This window comes from Sminthopsis crassicaudata, chromosome 4 (assembly GCF_048593235.1).
Source record: "Sminthopsis crassicaudata isolate SCR6 chromosome 4, ASM4859323v1, whole genome shotgun sequence".
NCBI lineage: Eukaryota > Metazoa > Chordata > Mammalia > Dasyuromorphia > Dasyuridae > Sminthopsis > Sminthopsis crassicaudata.
The window spans coordinates 455408017-455425982 of NC_133620.1; the positions used below are offsets into that span (position 1 = coordinate 455408017).

General features: G+C 60.6%; 2 protein-coding genes across 6 annotated transcripts in view; one reads left to right on the forward strand and one right to left on the reverse strand.

Moving 5' to 3' along the window:
• Positions 1–504: 504 nt before the first annotated feature.
• HIC1 (HIC ZBTB transcriptional repressor 1) lies at positions 505–5496 on the forward strand. Of its 4 annotated transcripts, none has more exons than XM_074263883.1 (2): positions 505–655; positions 2359–5496. In XM_074263883.1, exon 2 carries the CDS (start codon positions 2376–2378, stop codon positions 4572–4574), a length of 2199 nt encoding a protein of 732 aa, XP_074119984.1. In that variant the 5' UTR covers positions 505–655; positions 2359–2375; the 3' UTR covers positions 4575–5496. The 4 variants fall into 4 exon arrangements, with proteins under 4 accessions (XP_074119984.1, XP_074119980.1, XP_074119982.1 ...); XM_074263879.1 differs by lacking the exon at positions 505–655 and adding an exon at positions 686–2123; XM_074263881.1 differs by lacking the exon at positions 505–655 and adding an exon at positions 686–1876.
• A 145-nt stretch (positions 5497–5641) lies between these two features.
• SMG6 (SMG6 nonsense mediated mRNA decay factor) overlaps positions 5642–17966 on the reverse strand; it is a 180157-nt gene continuing 167832 nt past the window's right edge. For both annotated transcript variants that reach the window (XM_074263872.1, XM_074263871.1), the window contains exons 16-19: positions 13745–13898; positions 10378–10589; positions 9999–10080; positions 5642–7247 (exon numbers count right to left, since the gene is read on the reverse strand). In XM_074263872.1, the coding sequence (XP_074119973.1) occupies positions 7117–7247; positions 9999–10080; positions 10378–10589; positions 13745–13898 (579 nt within the window). In that variant the 3' untranslated portion in view covers positions 5642–7116. The remainder of the gene's footprint in view (positions 7248–9998; positions 10081–10377; positions 10590–13744; positions 13899–17966) is intronic.

Genomic DNA, 17966 nt, shown 5'->3' on the forward strand with positions numbered 1-17966 from the left:
CTCACACAGTCAGCTGTGCAGTGTGCAAGCGAGGCCAGGGAGGTCTGGGAGCCTCTCGAGGGCTCGCTCCCGGCCCCTCCTGGGTTGGGGGGAGGGTCTCTCGAAGGCTCAGCTCTCCAGTTGTACCGGAGAACTCCCCCTTGGGAAGTGAGGCGAGGGAGGCGAGGGTGTGTCAGAGTGTGTGAGAGAGTGAGTGTGAGTGCACGCGTAAGGGCAGGGACGGGGCGCATCCCAACCTTTCCCCCACCCCTGACTCCTCACGCTACGCGGGGCCCGGGGCGGCAACTGTCCCGCGAGGCGGGGTCGGGGGGGGGTGGAGTCCTCCAGAGACACAGCTGCGAAGGGCGTGGGGAAACGAGGGGGCGCACCTGCGCGCCCCAGGGCCCAGGTGCGCGGGGCCTCCCGGCTCCGAGGCTGCAGTGTTCTCTCGCGACCGCCAGGTGGCGCCATCTCCCAGGAGCCCGGCCCTGCCCTGGCCACTCCAGATAAGAGTGTGCGGAGCGGGCGGCGGGGCTGAGACACGGCCGGGACGCGGGGAGGACGGACGGGCGGGAGGACGGACCGGCCGGGGGACCGGCAGGCGGAGCGGAGCGCGGCCACCTCTCCACCTGGATCCGCCGGCTGCCGGGCTTGGGGCTTCCGACATGCCCCCCAGGTGGGTCCCGGGACCGGGCGCGGAGATGGGAACTGCAGACTCCGGTCGGGGCCGGAGCCGGAGCCAGAGCCAGGGAGCCGGGGCCGGGGCGGAGGGAGCCCGAGCCGGGACAGCCTCGCGCCGCGGCGCTGACTTGGGGCGCCCCGGGGGGGAGCGCAGCGCATCCTCTTCCCGCCCGCCCGCCCGCGGCGCCGGGTTCACCGGGGGGTCAGCGGCGGGGCCCCGGCTCTGCCCGCACATGGGCGGGGGGGGGGGCCGGGAGGAACTGGCAGCCGGCCGCTGGCCTGGCACGGCCCGGCGCCTGGCAGAGGGGCGGCCGGAGGGAGGGCGGGGCGGCCCGGAGCGAGCGAGCGAGCGAGCGAGCGCGGAGTCCGGCCGGCCGGCCGGCGGGAGCTGGGGTCGCAGGTAACGGGCCGGGGCGGCTCGGGGAGGGCGGCGCCGCCATCGGAGTCGGGTACGGGACGGGACGGACTGGGAAAGACAGCGCAGGGGATGCGGAGGGGACGAGGCGCGCCGGGAGGGGCGCGGCAGGGGCCCGCTAGCTTGCCTCCCGCTCCCGGCCCGTCCCAAGTTGAGAAACTTTTCCCCCAAGTTTGAGTTCCTCGGCTGGCTGGCCGGGCGGAGCAGCCGAGGGGCTCCGCGAGCGAGCTCGGGGGCCTCCCGGGAGGGAGCTGGCCGGCCGGCGGGCGGGGCGCCGAGGCGATCGGCGCGGGGTCAGGGCCGCTGGGTCCGCGCCGTGCCCGGGGCGCTGCCCCCTCCCTCCCCCGGGAGCTGCGTGGCTCCCCCCTCCCCCCCACCTGCTTCCTGCTGCAGCCTCCAGCCCCGATATAACGCCCTCCCTGCTGGCGGCCCGGGCCCTTCGCGCTCTGCCCGTAGCCGCGGCAGCGGCTCCTCTTCAGCCCCGGCCCCGGCAGCGACAGCCGCTCCCCCCCTCGGCCCCCATTCCCGGCCCGGCCCGGCTCGGCTCGACTCGGCGCGGAGGAGCCTCTGCCGCCTCGGCCCGAGCCGGGCCCCCGACCCACCGGCTGCAGCCGGCACCGATGCCGACGCCAATCCCCACAACATTTCCCCACTAACCCGATAACTTTTTTTCCTCCCCCAAACCGGGACTTTTGCGAAAGAACGAATTTTCTCTGGATCGGGATAATTTTTCTCCCCAATGGGACACTCCCCTCTGGACTGATGAGTTTTTTTCTGAAGCGGATATTTCCCTGAAATCGGGTAACTTCTTCCGAGGCGGAAATTTCCCCCCCTTAAGCGGATTTATTTTTGGAAAGTTCCCCGCTCGCCATCCCCGCCCGGTCCCCGACTTGCGAACCCGGGCCTCGGCCTGGGGCACTCCGTCCCTTCTCCACCGGGGCTCTTCTACCGAGAAAGCGGCCGAGAAGAGAGGGGCCGAACTCCCTCCCTGCCCCGCTGGCCCCCTTCCTCCTCCCGGGCTCCAGGACATGCTGCCTCCCGGGCCCAGGTGACCGAGGTCAATCAGGCGGGAGCCGGGCAGGGGCGAGCAACTCCCGCATCCCCCGTCCGAGGCAGGCGGCGTGGCGGGAGGCTACTCCCTCAGGCTGCCCGAGCGGGGTGGGGTGGAGAGAGCGGCCCTTGAGCCTCGGCTCTGACCTTGTCTGTGCTTGTGTGTGCCTGTGTGTGTGTGTGTGTATACGTATGTCGTGTCGTGTCCTGTCGTGTCGCGTGTGTCCCCACAGGTGGGAGCACAGGGCAGATGATGCTGGATGCGATGGAGGCGCCGGGACACTCCAGACAGCTGCTGCTGCAGCTCAACAGCCAGCGCACCAAAGGCTTCCTTTGCGACGTGATCATCGTGGTGCAGAACGCTCTCTTCCGGGCTCACAAGAACGTGCTGGCGGCCAGCAGCGCCTACCTCAAGTCCCTGGTGGTCCACGACAACCTGCTCAACCTGGACCATGACATGGTCAGCCCCGCCGTCTTCCGCCTGGTCTTGGACTTCATCTACACGGGCCGCCTGGCCGACGGCTCGGAGGGAGCGGCGGCGGCGGCGCCGGGGGCCGAGCCCAGCCTGGGCGCAGTGCTGGCGGCCGCCAGCTACCTGCAGATCCCGGACCTCGTGTCCCTCTGCAAAAAGCGGCTCAAGCGCCACGGCAAGTACTGTCACCTGCGCGGGGGCGGCGGCGGCGGCGGCTACGCGCCCTACGGCAGGCCCGGCCGGGGCCTGCGGGCCACCACGCCCGTCATCCAGGCCTGCTACCCGGGGGGCGCGCCCTCGGGGCCTCCGCCGCCGCCAGCCTCGGCCGCGGAGCTGCCTCCGGGGGCCGAGGCGCCCGTCAATACCCACTGCGCCGAGCTGTACGCCTCGGGCCCGGCGCCCCCTCAGCCGCCGCCGCCGCCGCCGTCGCTCTGCGCCCCCGAGCGCCGCTGCTCCCCGCTCTGCGGCCTGGACCTGTCCAAGAAGAGCCCCCCGGGCCCCGCGGCCGCGCCCGAGAGGCCGCACCCCGGGGAGCGCGAGCGCGAGGCGCCTTCGAGGCACGACAGCAGCCCGCCCGGGGCCGCCTACAAGGAGCCGCAGCTCTCGTTGCCCCTGCCTTTGCCTCTGCCGCTGCCCCTGCCCTTCCAGAAGATGGAGGAGGCCGGGCCGCCCCTCGACCCGTTCCGGCCGGGAGCCAGCCCCGGGCCTGAGCCCCCGGGACGACCGGATGGGCCCGCGCTGATCTACCGCTGGATGAAGGCCGAGCCGGGCTTGGGCAGCTACGGGGACGAGCTCGGGCGGGACCGCGGCTCTCCCGTGGAGCGCGGCGCGGGAGAGGAGCCTGCGGACGAGGGGGACTCGCCGGGGGGGCCTCCGCTGCCCCTGCCGCCGCCGCCCCGGTACCCGGGCCTGGACGGGCCCGGACCCGACGCGGACGACTACAAGAGCAGCAGCGAGGAGACGGGCAGCAGCGAGGAGCCGAGCCCGGGCGGGGGCCACCTCGGCAGCTACCACTGCCCTCACCTGACCTACCGAGAGCCCGAGAGCTTCGGCGATAACCGCTACGTCTGCATCCCGTGCGATAAGGGCTTCCCCAGCTCGGAGCAGCTCAACGCGCACGTCGAGGCACACGTGGAGGAGGAGGAGGCGCTGTACGGGAGGGCTGAGGCGGCCGAAGCGGCGGCCGTGGGCGCGGCGGGCCTGGGGCCCCCCTTCGGCGGCGGCGGCGGCGGCGGCGGGGACAAGGGCGCCGGGGGCCCCGGGGGCCTGGGCGAGCTGCTGAGGCCCTACCGCTGCGCCTCTTGCGACAAGAGCTACAAGGACCCGGCCACCCTCCGGCAGCACGAGAAGACGCACTGGCTGACGCGGCCTTACCCCTGCACCATCTGCGGCAAGAAGTTCACGCAGCGCGGGACCATGACCCGCCACATGCGCAGCCATCTGGGCCTCAAGCCCTTCGCCTGCGACGCCTGCGGCATGCGCTTCACCCGCCAGTACCGGCTCACGGAGCACATGCGCATCCACTCCGGGGAGAAGCCCTACGAGTGCCAGGTCTGCGGGGGCAAGTTCGCGCAGCAGCGCAACCTCATCAGCCACATGAAGATGCACGCCGTGGGCGCGGGCGGCGGCGCGGCCGGGGCGCTGGCGGGGCTGGGCGGCCTGCCCGGCGCGCCGGGCCCCGACGGCAAGGCCAAGCTCGACTTCCCCGAAGGGGTCTTCGCCGTGGCGCGCCTCACGGCCGAGCAGCTGGGCCTCAAACAGCAAGACAAGGCGGCGGCGGCGGCCGAGCTGCTGGCCCAGACCACGCACTTCCTGCACGACCCCAAAGCGGCGCTCGAGAGCCTCTACCCGCTGGCCAAGTTCACGGCCGAGCAGCTGGGGCTGAGCCCCGACAAGGCGGCCGAGGTGCTGAGCCAGAGCGCGCACCTCGCCGGCGGACCCGACGGCCGGACCATTGACCGCTTCTCCCCTACTTAGAAGTCCCTTCACCTCACCCCCGAGCGGGGACTGCACTGCACCGCCCTCCCCCCCCTCCTCGCCGGGAGGGGTGGGAAATGAAATGGGGGGGCGATGGAGAGAAGTTCCCGCCCGGGAGGGACAGCAACGGCAACTAGCAACCGAGGCAGCCCTCCCCTCCTCCTTCGATCCCCCCCTCCCCTTCCCGGCCGGCCCCGAGGCCACACACTAGGCGGAACCGCTTCGTGCCTTAGCCCGGGCCGGGGGAGGCCCGGGAGTGGAGTGGGGGGTGGGGCGGGGGTGGGAAAGGGAGATTTCTATTTTTGATAATAGCTTCAACCAAAGGAGACCCCGACCCCGCCCCGCCCCCACGCCGCGGTCTCAGCCGCGCCTCTTCCTGTGGTTCCTCTGCCCCACGTTCCCGCTCCCGATCCCGGGAGCCGACTGGCCCCTGAGCTGCTACAGCCGCCGCGCTGGGGTTCACTGTGGGGGCGCCCCCCGCCCTACCTCCGGCCACTGCGTCTGCACCCGTTCTCACTGTGAATCAATCGGCGCCAGGGCCAGGGCAAATCGGGGGGCGGGGGGAGGACTGAGCCGGCCCGGGGGTGCCCCCGCCCCCGCCCTGGGACCGATAATGTGAAGTTCCTCATTTTGCACAAGTGGCACCAGCCCCCGGGGCCCACTTCGCCTTCCGACCGCAGCCCGCGAGGCGAGATGGGAGGGAGGAGCCCCCAGCCCCGTCCCCCAGCCCTCTCCCCTTTGCCCCCGGGGCCGGGACGATATTTATTGCATGCGTCCCGGGCCCCGGGTCTCCCGGCCCAGCGGCCACCTCCTCCGCCCTCCCCATCTCTGAGTTTGTATATTTCTTACCGTGTACACAGGCTCTCCCGGAGCCGCTTCCATTTTCTATACTCGAACCAACAGCAATAAAGCAGTAATCGACGTCTGGCCATTTTCTCCTGGGGGGGCTCGGGGCTGGGGGAGTTTGGTCAGAGGTAGGGAGCCTGCCTAAAGCAGCAAAAAGCCAGCACGCCCCCCCACCCCCTCCCAGCCCGGCTGCAAACAGACCAGACTAGGACTCAGGTATGTTTCATAACTAAAAATTTATTAAGAAAACAACAAAACCGGCCTTGCAAACCAGGCTGGAAAGGAGAGGGCTCGTTCCCCTCCTTCCAGGCCTCTGCTTCAGCCCCAGGGAGTGGGGGCAGGGGGATCCACATATCCAAAGCACCCCCCCTCCCCAACCAGTGTAACCGGGAACACTTCTGCTGTTCGAAGCAGCACCCTTACTGTGCTCTGGGTCCCCCCCCAAAAAAAAAACCCACCATTGAGGTGGTCTCCCGGTGAGCAGGCTGGGCCGCCATGATGGCTTCTGTCCCCCCAACCCTGTGGTCCTGGCTGTGGCTGTAGAGTTGCAGAAAGCTGAGACCCCACCTCCCCCCACAGGGACCAGTCCTACTTAAACATGGCTGCACTTCCCCCCAAGCCCCCTGGGTAACTCCGTTCCCTGCCAGGAGACAAAGCTCCTGCTTGGGTGACACCTCCAGAGCGGGCAGGCACCCTCTCCTGATACCCTGGGCAAGCAGGTTTCTTCAAAGCACAGAAACACGGGAGCCGGGACAAACTAGTTTCACATCTCACTGCCAAGGAAGGAGGTTTGCAGTAGTAAGAGAAGAGGGGAAAAGGGAAGCAGGAGAGGGAAACAAAGGCAAACAGAGATGAGAGAGAAGGGAAGGGAGCAAAGGGAGCGGGATCTTGACCTGGAACAACTAGGGTAGGAGCATCGAATGTCCATGGGAGAGGTCTAGAATGAAGGGCAAAGGAGGCTGAAAGGCAGAAGGCAGGGAGGGCACAGAGAAGGGGCCGGGGCAGGCTTTGGATGACATCTTTCCAGAGGCACCCGGCATCCAGGAGCCGGGGACGACCGACCTTCCTTCCAGTCTGGACCCCATCCTCTCCTCCCCAGAGGAGGGGAAGCAAAGAGCCAAGTATGTCTGCCCAGCCCAGGGGAAGGTCAACCCCCAGGTGGCTGCCGCTAGGACGAGGCGTCCCAAACACAGCCTGGGTCAGAGGCCAAGGCCCAGAGGAGGGGGAGGCGCCTGCTCTGTCATCATGGCACAAAGGAAGGATGGGGAAATGCCAAGAAACCAGACCTAATGGTCTTCATGCCCATTCACCTGCATCCAACTCAAAATCTTAACCTGGCACACATTAGCACCCAAGTTCCTGCAGGAGTGAGGCCCTTCCCCTGTCTTCTTCAATGGATGGGGGAGAGGAGGGGAGAGGAGGGAAGGGAGAAGGCCTAAGGCCAGGGGCGGGCCCCAGCTCGGTGACACCAGCCAGCCTCCCTGCTAAATCTCTGCTGCCTGAGGAGGGTCCTGGCTTGGGCATGACCCTTGGGAGTGGCTCCCCACAGCACGGCCACGGCGGTGGGTTGGAAGAGGATGGTTTATTGTCTGGGTGGGGTGGGTGGCAAGGGCGCTTGGGCTCCTCCCACGCCACGCGTGCCGCCTGTCGGCCTCAAGAGAACGGTTCCATCGGGGCAGTGCCCGGTGTGGCCTTCTCACCCCACCTGTGCCCACTTGAGGAAGGCCGAGATGTCCCGAACTGGCACGTTTCTTGTCAGTGCCTTCACCCGAAGGTTTCTGTCATCTGTCAGCAGCACCACCTCTCGGAGAAGCCGGATCGGCTCATCTGTGACCAAAAAAAGGGGGGGGGGGAAACAGTTAGGGAGGGTTGGGACCCCCTCCCAGGTACTCCCCAGGTGCCAAAGCCAAACCTTGGAAGGTCAAGGGACTGCAAAGTCTCTGTAGCCTTTTCTATTTGCCTTAGATCAACAGGTCTGTGAACTTGTTTTAAAAGTATAAACTATTTCAATAGGATTGGTTTCCTTTCTAATCCAATGCATTTTATGATTTAAAAACTTGGTTCTAAAAAGAGGACTCACTAGACTGACAAAGGAGCCTGGACATGAAAAAGGCTGAGAGACCCTGTTCCAGAATCTAGAGGGCAGAAGAAATTGGGGAGTGTGTGTGTGTGGGGAGAATTCCTCAGCACTTTCTGGCATAAGACTCAGTATTGGAGGAGACCTCCTCTCTCCAAGCCAGGGGATGGGGCGGGGTATCCCTGGCAGATGGTGCCAACCACCCGTGACTCCTCAGTGCCACTTCTTTCTCCCTGCCATTCTCCAGCTACTCTAGCCCCCTGAAGCCCTATCTCTGTGGCCAAATGCTTGTTTCTCAGTGCTCCAGCATGCTCTGTTCTGGGTCTGCAGCACAGGCAGGAAGGGAACGGGGGGCCTGTAAACTCCACATCTGATCTGCCAACTGCATCCTTGGAAAGGATGAGGATGGTGGCTGGATGGTGTAATGGACTAGAAAAGGGAGCGGGGAAAGAAAGGGAGGGTGGATCACGGATGTCATGAGAGAGAGGCCAGAGTGGGTATGAAAGGGAAAGGGAAGAAGGATGCTCTTAAAGAGACCATTTCATGGTCCGGATCTGGAGCCCTCGGGAGTGTGGGGCCCATGGCTGGGAGCCCGGCCCAGGCCCCAGGTCGGCCAGCTCGGCCCGGTGTTGCTGGCAGGGGTCCGAAGGGGTTTCTGCGGATACTTTGAGACATTTTTAACAATAAACATCCTCTGTTTTGACACTGGTAACTGCACTTTGTTAGAAACCAGAGACTGTCATCTTGTCAGGCCCCATCCGCCATAATCCACATGATTTTAAAATTCAACATCGTTTACACATAAACATTTGGTGACGGTTTCTCTGTGAATCTGACAAGTTAATCTGCTAAGAATTCACACTGACAAATGGGGTTTGATTACTCCAGCAGCTGCTGATGTAATTGCAATAGGGGCGGTCCCGAGGGTGGCAGCCCGAGTCCGGAGGCCGCCTCCTGAGAAGGGGAGCCAAAGGGTGGTAGTGGGGAGTAGAGGTGGGGGAGTGACCAAGGCTGAAGAAAGAGGGTTCCTTGGCTTCCTCTCCCAACATCCCACCTGTGCTCTATGTGTGTTCTCTGGAGGAGAACGCCTCAGAGGCGGTGGCCTTCAGCCCTATTCGGCTAAGAGTTCTCTCTCCCCATCCTGCACTAGTGGCATGAAAGGACGTGGCCCAGAGGGTCTGCCCATCAGCAGAGGCTGGGAAACATCTGCGGATCTGGAGCCAGTGGGAAAAAGTGACAGATGGGGGCAGGGGATGGCCTGTTCTGGAGTGAGGCCTCCAGGACAGGTGGGCAGGAGAGGGACGAGAAGAGACAATCCAGATCGTTCCCAAAGTCAGCGCTATGAAAATAAACAAGAGAGAAGGAGAGACAAAAAGACAAAGAGACTTGACATATAAGGAGATGGGAACTTGGTGAGAATGAACAACTCTGGAGTTTTTAGAGCAGTAATGAATTCTGCAGATGATGCTAAACTAGGAAGTACTGGGAACTCCCATTAAATAGAAGAAATGACACAGAGGGACCAGGGGAGGCCAGAAACGTGGGCAGAAAACACTAAGATGAAAGTCATCTCAGGAGGGGAGAATTCTCTGGAACTTCAGTGATTCAGTGGGTTGGGACAAGTGGGGAAAGTACTGAAGGCTTTCAGAGCCTCTGGGGAGAGCCCAAGCATTGCCGGTGGAAGCACAGAAGGCCGGTCTTATTCTAGCAAAGAGCAGAGAATGATTATAGACCAGGCCAAATATGGCCGGCCAATTCCTTTGACACTGGCCACATTTTCAGGTGCTTTCCTCCTTCCCTACATGAAAAGTGGTAAAAATGCAGGTTGTCTTCCAGACCCCAGGTCAATCTTGACTGCTACCCTCATGACCTGATACATGGCAAGGATTCAGACATGAACTAACGGAAAGAGAGCCGGGATGTGAGAATTTGAAAATGTCTTTGCTAAGAAAGGCAATCTGAACATGACTTGCCTCATTCCCAAGGGCTGGTGGGGCTTTGGTCTAGATAACCAGGACTGTGGGGAATGAAATTATCAAAAAAGCAACGTATGTGACCGATTAGAAATCAGGGAGAATTCTGTGGAGGACCATAGTCAGAGAAGGGAGAAGGGCTGCTATGGAGAGCAGCACCCTCCTTAGGAGGGACTTCATGGTCCACGGTGCCATCTTCTATTAACGAGAGTGGAAGCAGAGACCAGTGGGACGAGGGCTATAGTGGAGGAAAACAGCCCTGGCTATACCTGGGTCACAACATCGGCCACGTAGGAGGCTTCCGTGTACAGCCTGTGTCCAGGCTTAGGAGCGAACTGGTCCACGGTCGATCTTTTAGATCTCTCTAGGCAGGCTCCAATCTTTTGGGGGACATATAGAACAGGGCAAAGGCGGACAAATGGGCTACTTTTCAGAGGGGCCCGGGCCTAGGCCACTCACACTCCTGCTGGCGTTCTCCAGCAGAGAATGGGCCCCAGGAAGGGGAAGGCAGGCCCAAAGCAGTGGTACCTTTGTTGGGAGGCATGAAGTCCTTGGCCTTGTCTTTGCAGTAATGAAGGCAGCAAGAGAGGATCAGGTCATCGTTATTTCCCTGGAGAAGGAGAATGTGAAAATGTCAGAACGTGGCCCCGCTGCAAACACGAGTCAGCAAACCCTCTTCTGGCCTACACATCCAGAGTGCCGCTGCTCCTTTGGCTCTGGCTCAGTTCCTCACACCCCCTACACAGGGCTGGCATCAGACGGATGGTGCCCAAGGTGAGCTACCTGCATGCCAACTGTGCTAACTAGCCCCAAAATTTTTCTCTGGTTTTTACACTTCTCTCCTAATTCCTCGGCCTTCTGGGATACGTGCCAATTTTTCACCTCCCCAGGTAAGCAGTCGTCTCACCTGTTGGCCAGTGATATCCTCACTACGAAAGGCAATGGATTCAAGTTCGTTGCCACGGCTGGTCAGGGCCCGTAGACAGGAGTCCCGGCTCTCAAACCGCCTCTCAAGGAACTCAATGGACTTTCGGGCCTTTTCTTGGACCACTCGAGCATAGCCCCCGGCCCGATGGTCAGTCTCCTGCCCCTTGGCCAGACCATCCAGTTCGTTAATCACTGAGAAGAGGTCCAGAGCACACAGATTAGTATTCACACAATTTCTGCCAGTGCAGACTGGTCACAGCCACTCAGGGGAAGGTCACTTGCCCAAGGGCCATTCCAACTTCTGGGCCTGGGCCCTCTATCCAAGTAACAGCTTGTTTACAAGACTCAAACTTCTGTGTCAACTCCCTCCCAAGGCCACAGGGCCGATCCACCTGGTGCCGAGCTTCACGGCACACACTGAGGAGAGAAAGGCAGGCAAGGCAAGGGCCAACTCTGCCTACTTTCTGGGGGCCCCAGGGCCCCAGCTCCAGTGCAGTCCCCTGGTTCTTTGCAATGAGAGGCTCCAGGCTGCTGCCTTTCCTTCCGGACTCTGCTGGGCCAGCTTGCCCCTTGCCATTCCTCTCTCCCTCCCTGCAGAATCTCAAAAGGATTTCCTGGGGTTGGTGTTGGAACCACAAGGGTGCCTACTGGCCTTAAAGAGAATGTGGCCAAATGGTGTGCCTTTCCCCACAGGGGGAGGGGAGGGGGAGGGCAGGGAGTGCATGTGGCCCAGGGAGGGGAGGTAAAAGAGCAAGGGGAAATTCCTCTTCCTCTACCTTGGGGACACTTGGAGCAAAAGGGGGTGTGGAAGCTGTCAAGGCCGAGGTTTTAGATGTGCCCGTTAGCAGAATGGGTGAGGCCACAAGCCAAATGGAGGTGGGGGGGACAGCACCTCAAATGCTTTAAAAGATTAGCAGGGTCCACTGCCTCAGTAAGCCCCTGTCACCTCTGACACAGCAAGAACATGTGTGTGTGTGTGTGTGTGTGTGTGTGTGTGTGTGTGTGTGTGTGTGTCTGAGACACAGCTCCATTTCTGGTGAAGATTCTTTCCAAGATTCCAGCCAAAAGCCTGAGATCAAGTGGGAAATATGCACTCCTTGGGGGCTCAGGGAGAGTTTGGGGTCTGAGGCCTCTCCTAAGCACAGTGATTCAGAGCCTGGGGAGTCGGCATGAGCAGGCTGTTCCATGGTAAGCCTGGCACTCACTGTCTGGGTATTTAGAGGAGCTGCCCCACACAGCCTCTGTGTGTGTGTGTGTGTGTATGTGTGTGTGTGCACATGTGTAAGCATTTGCACACACACACACACACACACACACACACACACACACACACACACACACACACAAGCTGAGGCTCAGCTGGGATTCTGGGGGGGAAGGGGGAGGGGAGCGGTACAGCAGCCAGAGGAACATCAAACAGGAAAAGCTGGTATCCCATCCCCAAATCCGCTTTCCTGCTCCAAACCAAACAGGCTTCAAAGGGAGGCTTGTTTGTGCTTCTGCACCAGGCAGGACTTCTCAATGCTGGGGTCAGGCTTGAGGAGAAGGAGCGGGTTAAAGGGCAAGAGAAAGAGGCCCAGTGGAAAGCTGTGGACTTCACCCCTTGCTGCCCGGATGGAAGAGGAACTGGTCCCTGGAGTGCCTGGGCCTGCAGGCCCTGAAAGCCTGAAGCGGGTCAGAGAGAGGGTGGTTGGGGCTGCAGTATCTTACGGACCAGAGTCTTCTCTATAAATTTTCATACTTATAATCCAAACTTGCTTGTCTATATGCTCTTTGCTTCCCCAATTAAGACTGCAAGCTTGTCCTCGAGAAGGGTCATTCTGTAAAACATGGAAGCACCTTCGAGATGTCTGCAACATCTGCCTTCGGGGAGCCTGGAGGATGCCACCTGGCCCAAAGGGCCCCCCAAGCTCATCCCTTGCTGGGCTCACAGTTGGTCCACTTCCACTCACTGTCTCTCTGACCTTCTGGGCTGCCCAGACCAAGCCAGGCATGGCAGAATATGGCTGCTCTACACCCCAGGGCTCAGGGAAGGAGGGACGGTTATGAGAATGGAGTAGAGACCAGCCTCTCTTGGGCGATATGCTTTGGGGACACGAATGGCTGTTCTCTCAGGGAAGCTTTTGCCCGGGATACGCTGGAGCTGCCTTCTATCATGTAGAAGGTTCTCTCCAGAATCTCCACTCAGAATCCTGTTCTCTATTTCTGCCTTCTGCCTTTCCTGGCTGGATGGCAGGGGCATGCTGGAGCCAGCTCTCACTGGCTCTTGAGATGCAATTGTTAAATTTTCAGTAAAAACATTTATGCCTCAGAAATCAGCAAACTGCTAAAAATCAAGGTTTGATTTCTCATTTTGTTGATCATCTAGACTTTAGAAAATGTTAAGAGAACATCTGAATGATCCAGACAAAATGTCAAGCTGTGCTGTGTGCATCTATTTTTTCCTCACAAAAGCTGATTATTAAATATTTCCTAGCATATGGCTGTTATTCCCTCTGCCAGGGGATGTGGCCTCTCAGGAAGGTGCCAACAGAGGTATGTTTCCTGTGACAATCTGGGGGCTGATCATCCCTCTGGGGCAGTGACCTCGTACCTTCTTCCCCCAGCTCAGGGCAGGGAAGCAGCAGCAGAAGTGGAGCTCTGGGCAGATTTCCCCCTGCTCCCAAGGAACAGGACTCCTTGGCAACAGTCCCCCCGCCAACCTGACACATTGTCAAGACCCTGTCTGATGGAAGAGTGCCAAGATGCCAGGACACAGGGCAGATCTCTCAAAACAGAAGCCCAAGGCGTCTCCGTCTTCCCAAGACCGGGCCGAGCTTCCGAGAGGCTGACACCCAACCAGTGCCAGCAGCCGGTCAGCGGCGACCGCTCAAACCCGGGCTGGTTTAGACGTGCCTTGCCAGCCCAGTCCGGTCTCGGGGTGACACTAGCCAGAGGAATGCTACCTCCAACCAACAGAATCAGAGTGAAAAGCTCTAAGACAATCAGACCAAAGGCATCTAACCACTCAAATCCTCCCAGACTTTGTGCCAGACCACCCAGCAGTACTGCCGTTATCTGCCAGGGCTGAGTGTTTACCAATAACGGGAACCAGCTCTGCTGTTTTACTGCAAGCTTTATAAGGATAAAAACAAGGGCTGGGCTGGGGCAGGCCCTAGTTGCTGGGATGCAGGAGTCCATTTGCTCAGCAGTCAAAGCCGTGCATTGACCCCAATCATCTGTCCTGCTTTGTCCAAAAACTATCCCTTGCCCTGCTCCTTCCTAGGTTCCCTTTGAATCCTGCCTTATCCGAGTGGCTGGGGTTGGAGGGAAGGTCATGGCCCTGCTGCCTCTCTGGCGTGACTCACCGATGAGGGGCACCACAAGGATGTACTTCCTGCTCTCCAGCAGCCGTGCCAGGCTGGCCAAGTGGTCGATGAAGCCATTGGTGTCTGGGACAAGAAACAGGGGTCTGATCTCTAGTTCCATCTGCCTCATCTGAGACTGGTCCTCCAGGACGGCCTACAAGACACAGGCAGGCTGATGGGTCACCTGGAAGTCGAGTCCACATCCCGCCCTGTTGAAGCGGAGAAGGAAGCCCCAGCAGCCCAGGGCCAGCTCTGAAAGCAGGGCTCAGGCTGGAGAGCCTGGGCCTCTCCCTTTCCCCAGGCTCAAGGCAGAGGAACAATGACAGCAGAAAGACAGAATCCTGACAAGGTCCCAAGTGAGCTACCTGGGAAGCTGAGAGTTCTCTTGGTCACTGGTCAAAGTTTTATGGGCTTTAGGAAATCCCTCTAGATCCCCTGGTCTGTCCTAACCTTAACAGACTGGGCCAAGGGAGCCCAGATTGTGATAACAAATCTAAATCAAGACTATGAAGACCCAGCCCTCCTGCCCAGGTGCGCTGTCAAGGAGACTCTGAGGGGCCCCAGAACAGAAATGTCCCCAGAGGCACAGGGCCCGGGTCTCAAGGGCAGCTCGCTCTTCTGTGGCACGAGCTTCCACTCAGTCACTATGGAACCCAAACACCTCTTTGGCTTTTTAATCGGGCTGAGTGTTAACATTTCCAGGGTTTTGGGGTCCTCTCATCTCTGACTTTTTCCCCAAGCTGGGTGAGGCGTGACATCATAGGCCCCGCACGCTTTCCCACTGGGAGTGTCCCTGAGGGGCGCAGCGCAGCACCCATAATGCCAGGGCTCAGATCTGCCGTAGCGTGACTGCTCAGGTCACAGCTGGGGCGAGGGCACCGACAAGGGCTGGGTTCTGGGGCACCCAGCCTCCGCCACCAACAGAAAAGAGAAGTGCAGCTCCAGTTTCCCTGGCGATGACAGTAAAACTGAAAACCCAGGGTTTCTAGAGGTGGGAGAAGGTGGCCTCCTTGTGACCTTCGGGGACCTCTCTTTCTGACTAAGGGAATGCTGCCCCTGTGACCCAGGGGGCTTGCCGACAAGCCTGCCTCACACCTCTGCCGAGGCATGCCCACAGGGAGCTCGGGGCGTGAGAACTCGCCATTCAGGTCACTCCCCTTCCCAGGTACCACAACCCCACAGTACCACAACCCCACAGCTCAGAGAACCTCTTCCTGTCCTGTCTGCTCCACCCAAAGGCAGCCTCCGCCCTGCTCTTCACCTTCCCTCCTGAGGTGCTGGCCTTCTCGCCCCTTCCCTGCCCAGAGCCTCTGTCCTCCATCATCCATCGGGCCGAGCTCCGCCATGGCATGTCCGCTCCCTCTATCAAGGATGCCAGCACTACTGGCCTTCTGGGACTGAGTACGGATGCCATCTTTACCTTGCTCAGTCTGTACAGCCCTAAGGTCCTCTTCCACCTTCTGGACCTGAGCTTGAAGCAGGCTGGACTAAGAGATGCCAGGCTCCCATGGAGGCCAAGGGCAAAAGGAAGAGGCAAGCAGGCCTTCCCAAGGGTTAGCTCTGAGGGTGGGATGGGAAGAAGCGAGTTAAAAAGGTCTAAGCTCTCTGCGTTTTGGCTCAGAGCCAGTGAAGAATCTGGAGGATCAAAGTTTTACAGTCAGTGGGGCCTGTGATAGCAACAATCCTCCTGGTTTCCAGAGGTAGTGAGACGTCAAGCCGTGGCCCCTTCATCTGGTGCCTCCTGTAGCGAACTTCCCCTGCCCCAGCTCTGCCCAGTGAGTCACCAAAAAACTGTTTCCTGTCCCCCCCATGCCCTCATTGAGTGTCATCAGGGTTCAAAGGAGCTGCTCCCTCTTTCCCCAGGTACCAGCTAGGTCTCCAGACATGATCTGCTCTGGGTCATCGGCCTGGCACAGCCTCCCTGTCACAGGTAGAGAAGAAAAGGCGAGGCGTCTGGGTGCCCCTCTCCAGGCCTGCTCTCTCTGTGGATGTCTCTGCAGCGCACTCAGTGTGTGTGTGTGTGTGTGTGTGTGTGTGTGTGTGTGTGCTCGAGCACGCGTGTGGCGCATTTGCCCTCCCAACTTTTCCAGATTTTACCCGTCAGATTCCTGGCAGCTGAGCATGGCGCCTGTGCCGGCCGTCACGTCCCATTCTGATCCCTCGGCCGCACGGTGAGAGAAGGACACAGGATGCGCGGGGAGTGTAAAAAAGTGAGGTCGACGGGGAGAGAGCCAAGTCCCTGCTCCCAGCCCGGGGATGCTTGGGGAGTGGGGGGGGGGGTGTGCTCTGCAGAGGAGTTCAGAGGCCGGTAGCAGGATTTATTTTTGTTTGTATGAATAAAAAGCTGCAGAAGTCTCTGCTGAGGGCTTGTGAGGGGTGAAGGCTTGGTGATTCATACAAATTCTGCCCGGCCCTCAGCCAAGTGTGCTGCCCCGGAAGGGGGATGTCACCCTGCTGAGGCTCATGGGGGCTCAGACCAGGTGTAAGGGAGAACTGGGCAGGGAGGGCCCAGAGCAGGGGAGGGCACCCTGGCTCTTTCCAGAGAGCAGGTCAGACACTGGCACTTCTCTCTGCCATGAAGCCTGTTTCTTAAGGACCCCACTGTCCTTGCTAGGAGGTGGCAAATGTGTTGGGTACCCCTGAAAAACCCCCTCTTTCATCTCCTTCTCTAAAGAGACGGCGCTCTGATGGTTGACATGACTAAGTGGGCCCAGCTCGCCCGTGGAGGGTCGGGGAGCTAAGCAGAGACTGGGCGGCCAGAGGCCACCGTGATCCCTTTCCCTCAGCTTCAGACACCCGAGTCCTCTGAACTGAGCCCGGGCCTCCCTTGGCCAGAAGACACGGCTTACTAGGACACCCAGGGCTCGCAGAGCTGCTCTCCCCTCCCGTCCAAGCTGGCTCCTTGGATCAGGCCTCCAGGGCTTCCAAAGCACAGCCATTCTCCAGAAAGAACCTGGGCACAGCCAACTAAGCTGTTACCCCCACCTTCTGCCTGCCTGGCTCAGAACACGCTGAGCCTCTAGGAAAGTGCAGAAGTGCCTGGGTCGGAGGCCAGCAGGCTCATACATTGCACCATGGTCCTGTAGAGCCCTCCCAACTCCCCTGAACTCAAGGGTACCTGATGCTCATGGGGACCCTGGGAGAGGCAGCTGCCCCGCCCCTCTGGTCTCTCAATCTCTGGGGCCAAACACTGATCACCAGTAGCTCGGTTCAGCTTGTCTCCCCCGACCAAATGGCCGCCTCCTGAGGCCAGGGAACAATTTTCTCCTTATCTGGTTTCCCTCATAGTTTCTAGCCCAGGGCGGGCATATGATAAGTGCTACAGAAAGCCTCTGGCTTGAAATGAGAAAGGGAAGTGGTACAAGGGAAGTCCGAGGATGGCACAACCTTCAAGCAAGGCTCTTTCTGGGCCTGTTTTCCACTGTGAAAAGAGGGGCTTTGGGGAGGGTACAACCTGGGAGGGCGGCTCCTATGGCTACCCCTTCCTGCTCTGGTGTGAACGTGTTCCTCGGCTGGTAGCGCACTGGCCCTCCCGCCAGGCGGGAGCCGGGCCTGGGTGTCTGCCTTCCGCTGCGGGCAAGCTGAGCCGCTCTCATACAGGTGTAGGGGGGTCATTGTTCAGCCCCCCACACTCCCCAGCTATATTTAGATCCTGACTCCTCAGGCTGCCACAAAGGAGTGACTGCCTGTCCAGGAGGCGGGCGGGCAGGGGACAGGGGAGGAGAGCTATTTTCAGAGCACATGTCATAGCTGGCTGGCGAGCGGGGCTGCTGCTGTAATGCCGAGCAGAACAATAGCCATGGTCAGAGGAAGAGACTGTTGTGCTTCAGGTGGGATGTTTGCGACTGCTCAGGAAGCCTGGCCGCTCCCAGCTGGTGGCAGCCTGAAGCCCAGAGGAACCTCCTGGGGTCAGGGCAGCAGTGCCAGCGAGGCGGCAAGGTGCCAAGAAGCCTCGCCTCGGGGAGGATGTCCATCCGAGCTCTGCTCACCACCCAGCGCTAGATGTAGCTGGTGGAGAGTCCTCGGGCAGAGGGGCAAAGCGGGCACACAGGCTCGGGGTGTTAGGGATGACCAAGGAGACGGGTCCAGACTAACAGCAAAAAAGTAAGGGTGGAAGGAAAAGCAGTATTTGGCTGCCCTGAACTTGGAGGGTCTTGATTATGCTTCAGCTCCAGCTGCACAGACCCAAGGAACTGCCCACACCCCTGCTCTGACCTCCATT

What these genes read in the sequence shown, in the direction of transcription:
- HIC1 (XM_074263883.1), top strand. Translation starts at nt 2,376, where the DNA reads ATGATGCTGGATGCGATGGAGGCGCCGGGACACTCCAGACAGCTGCTG.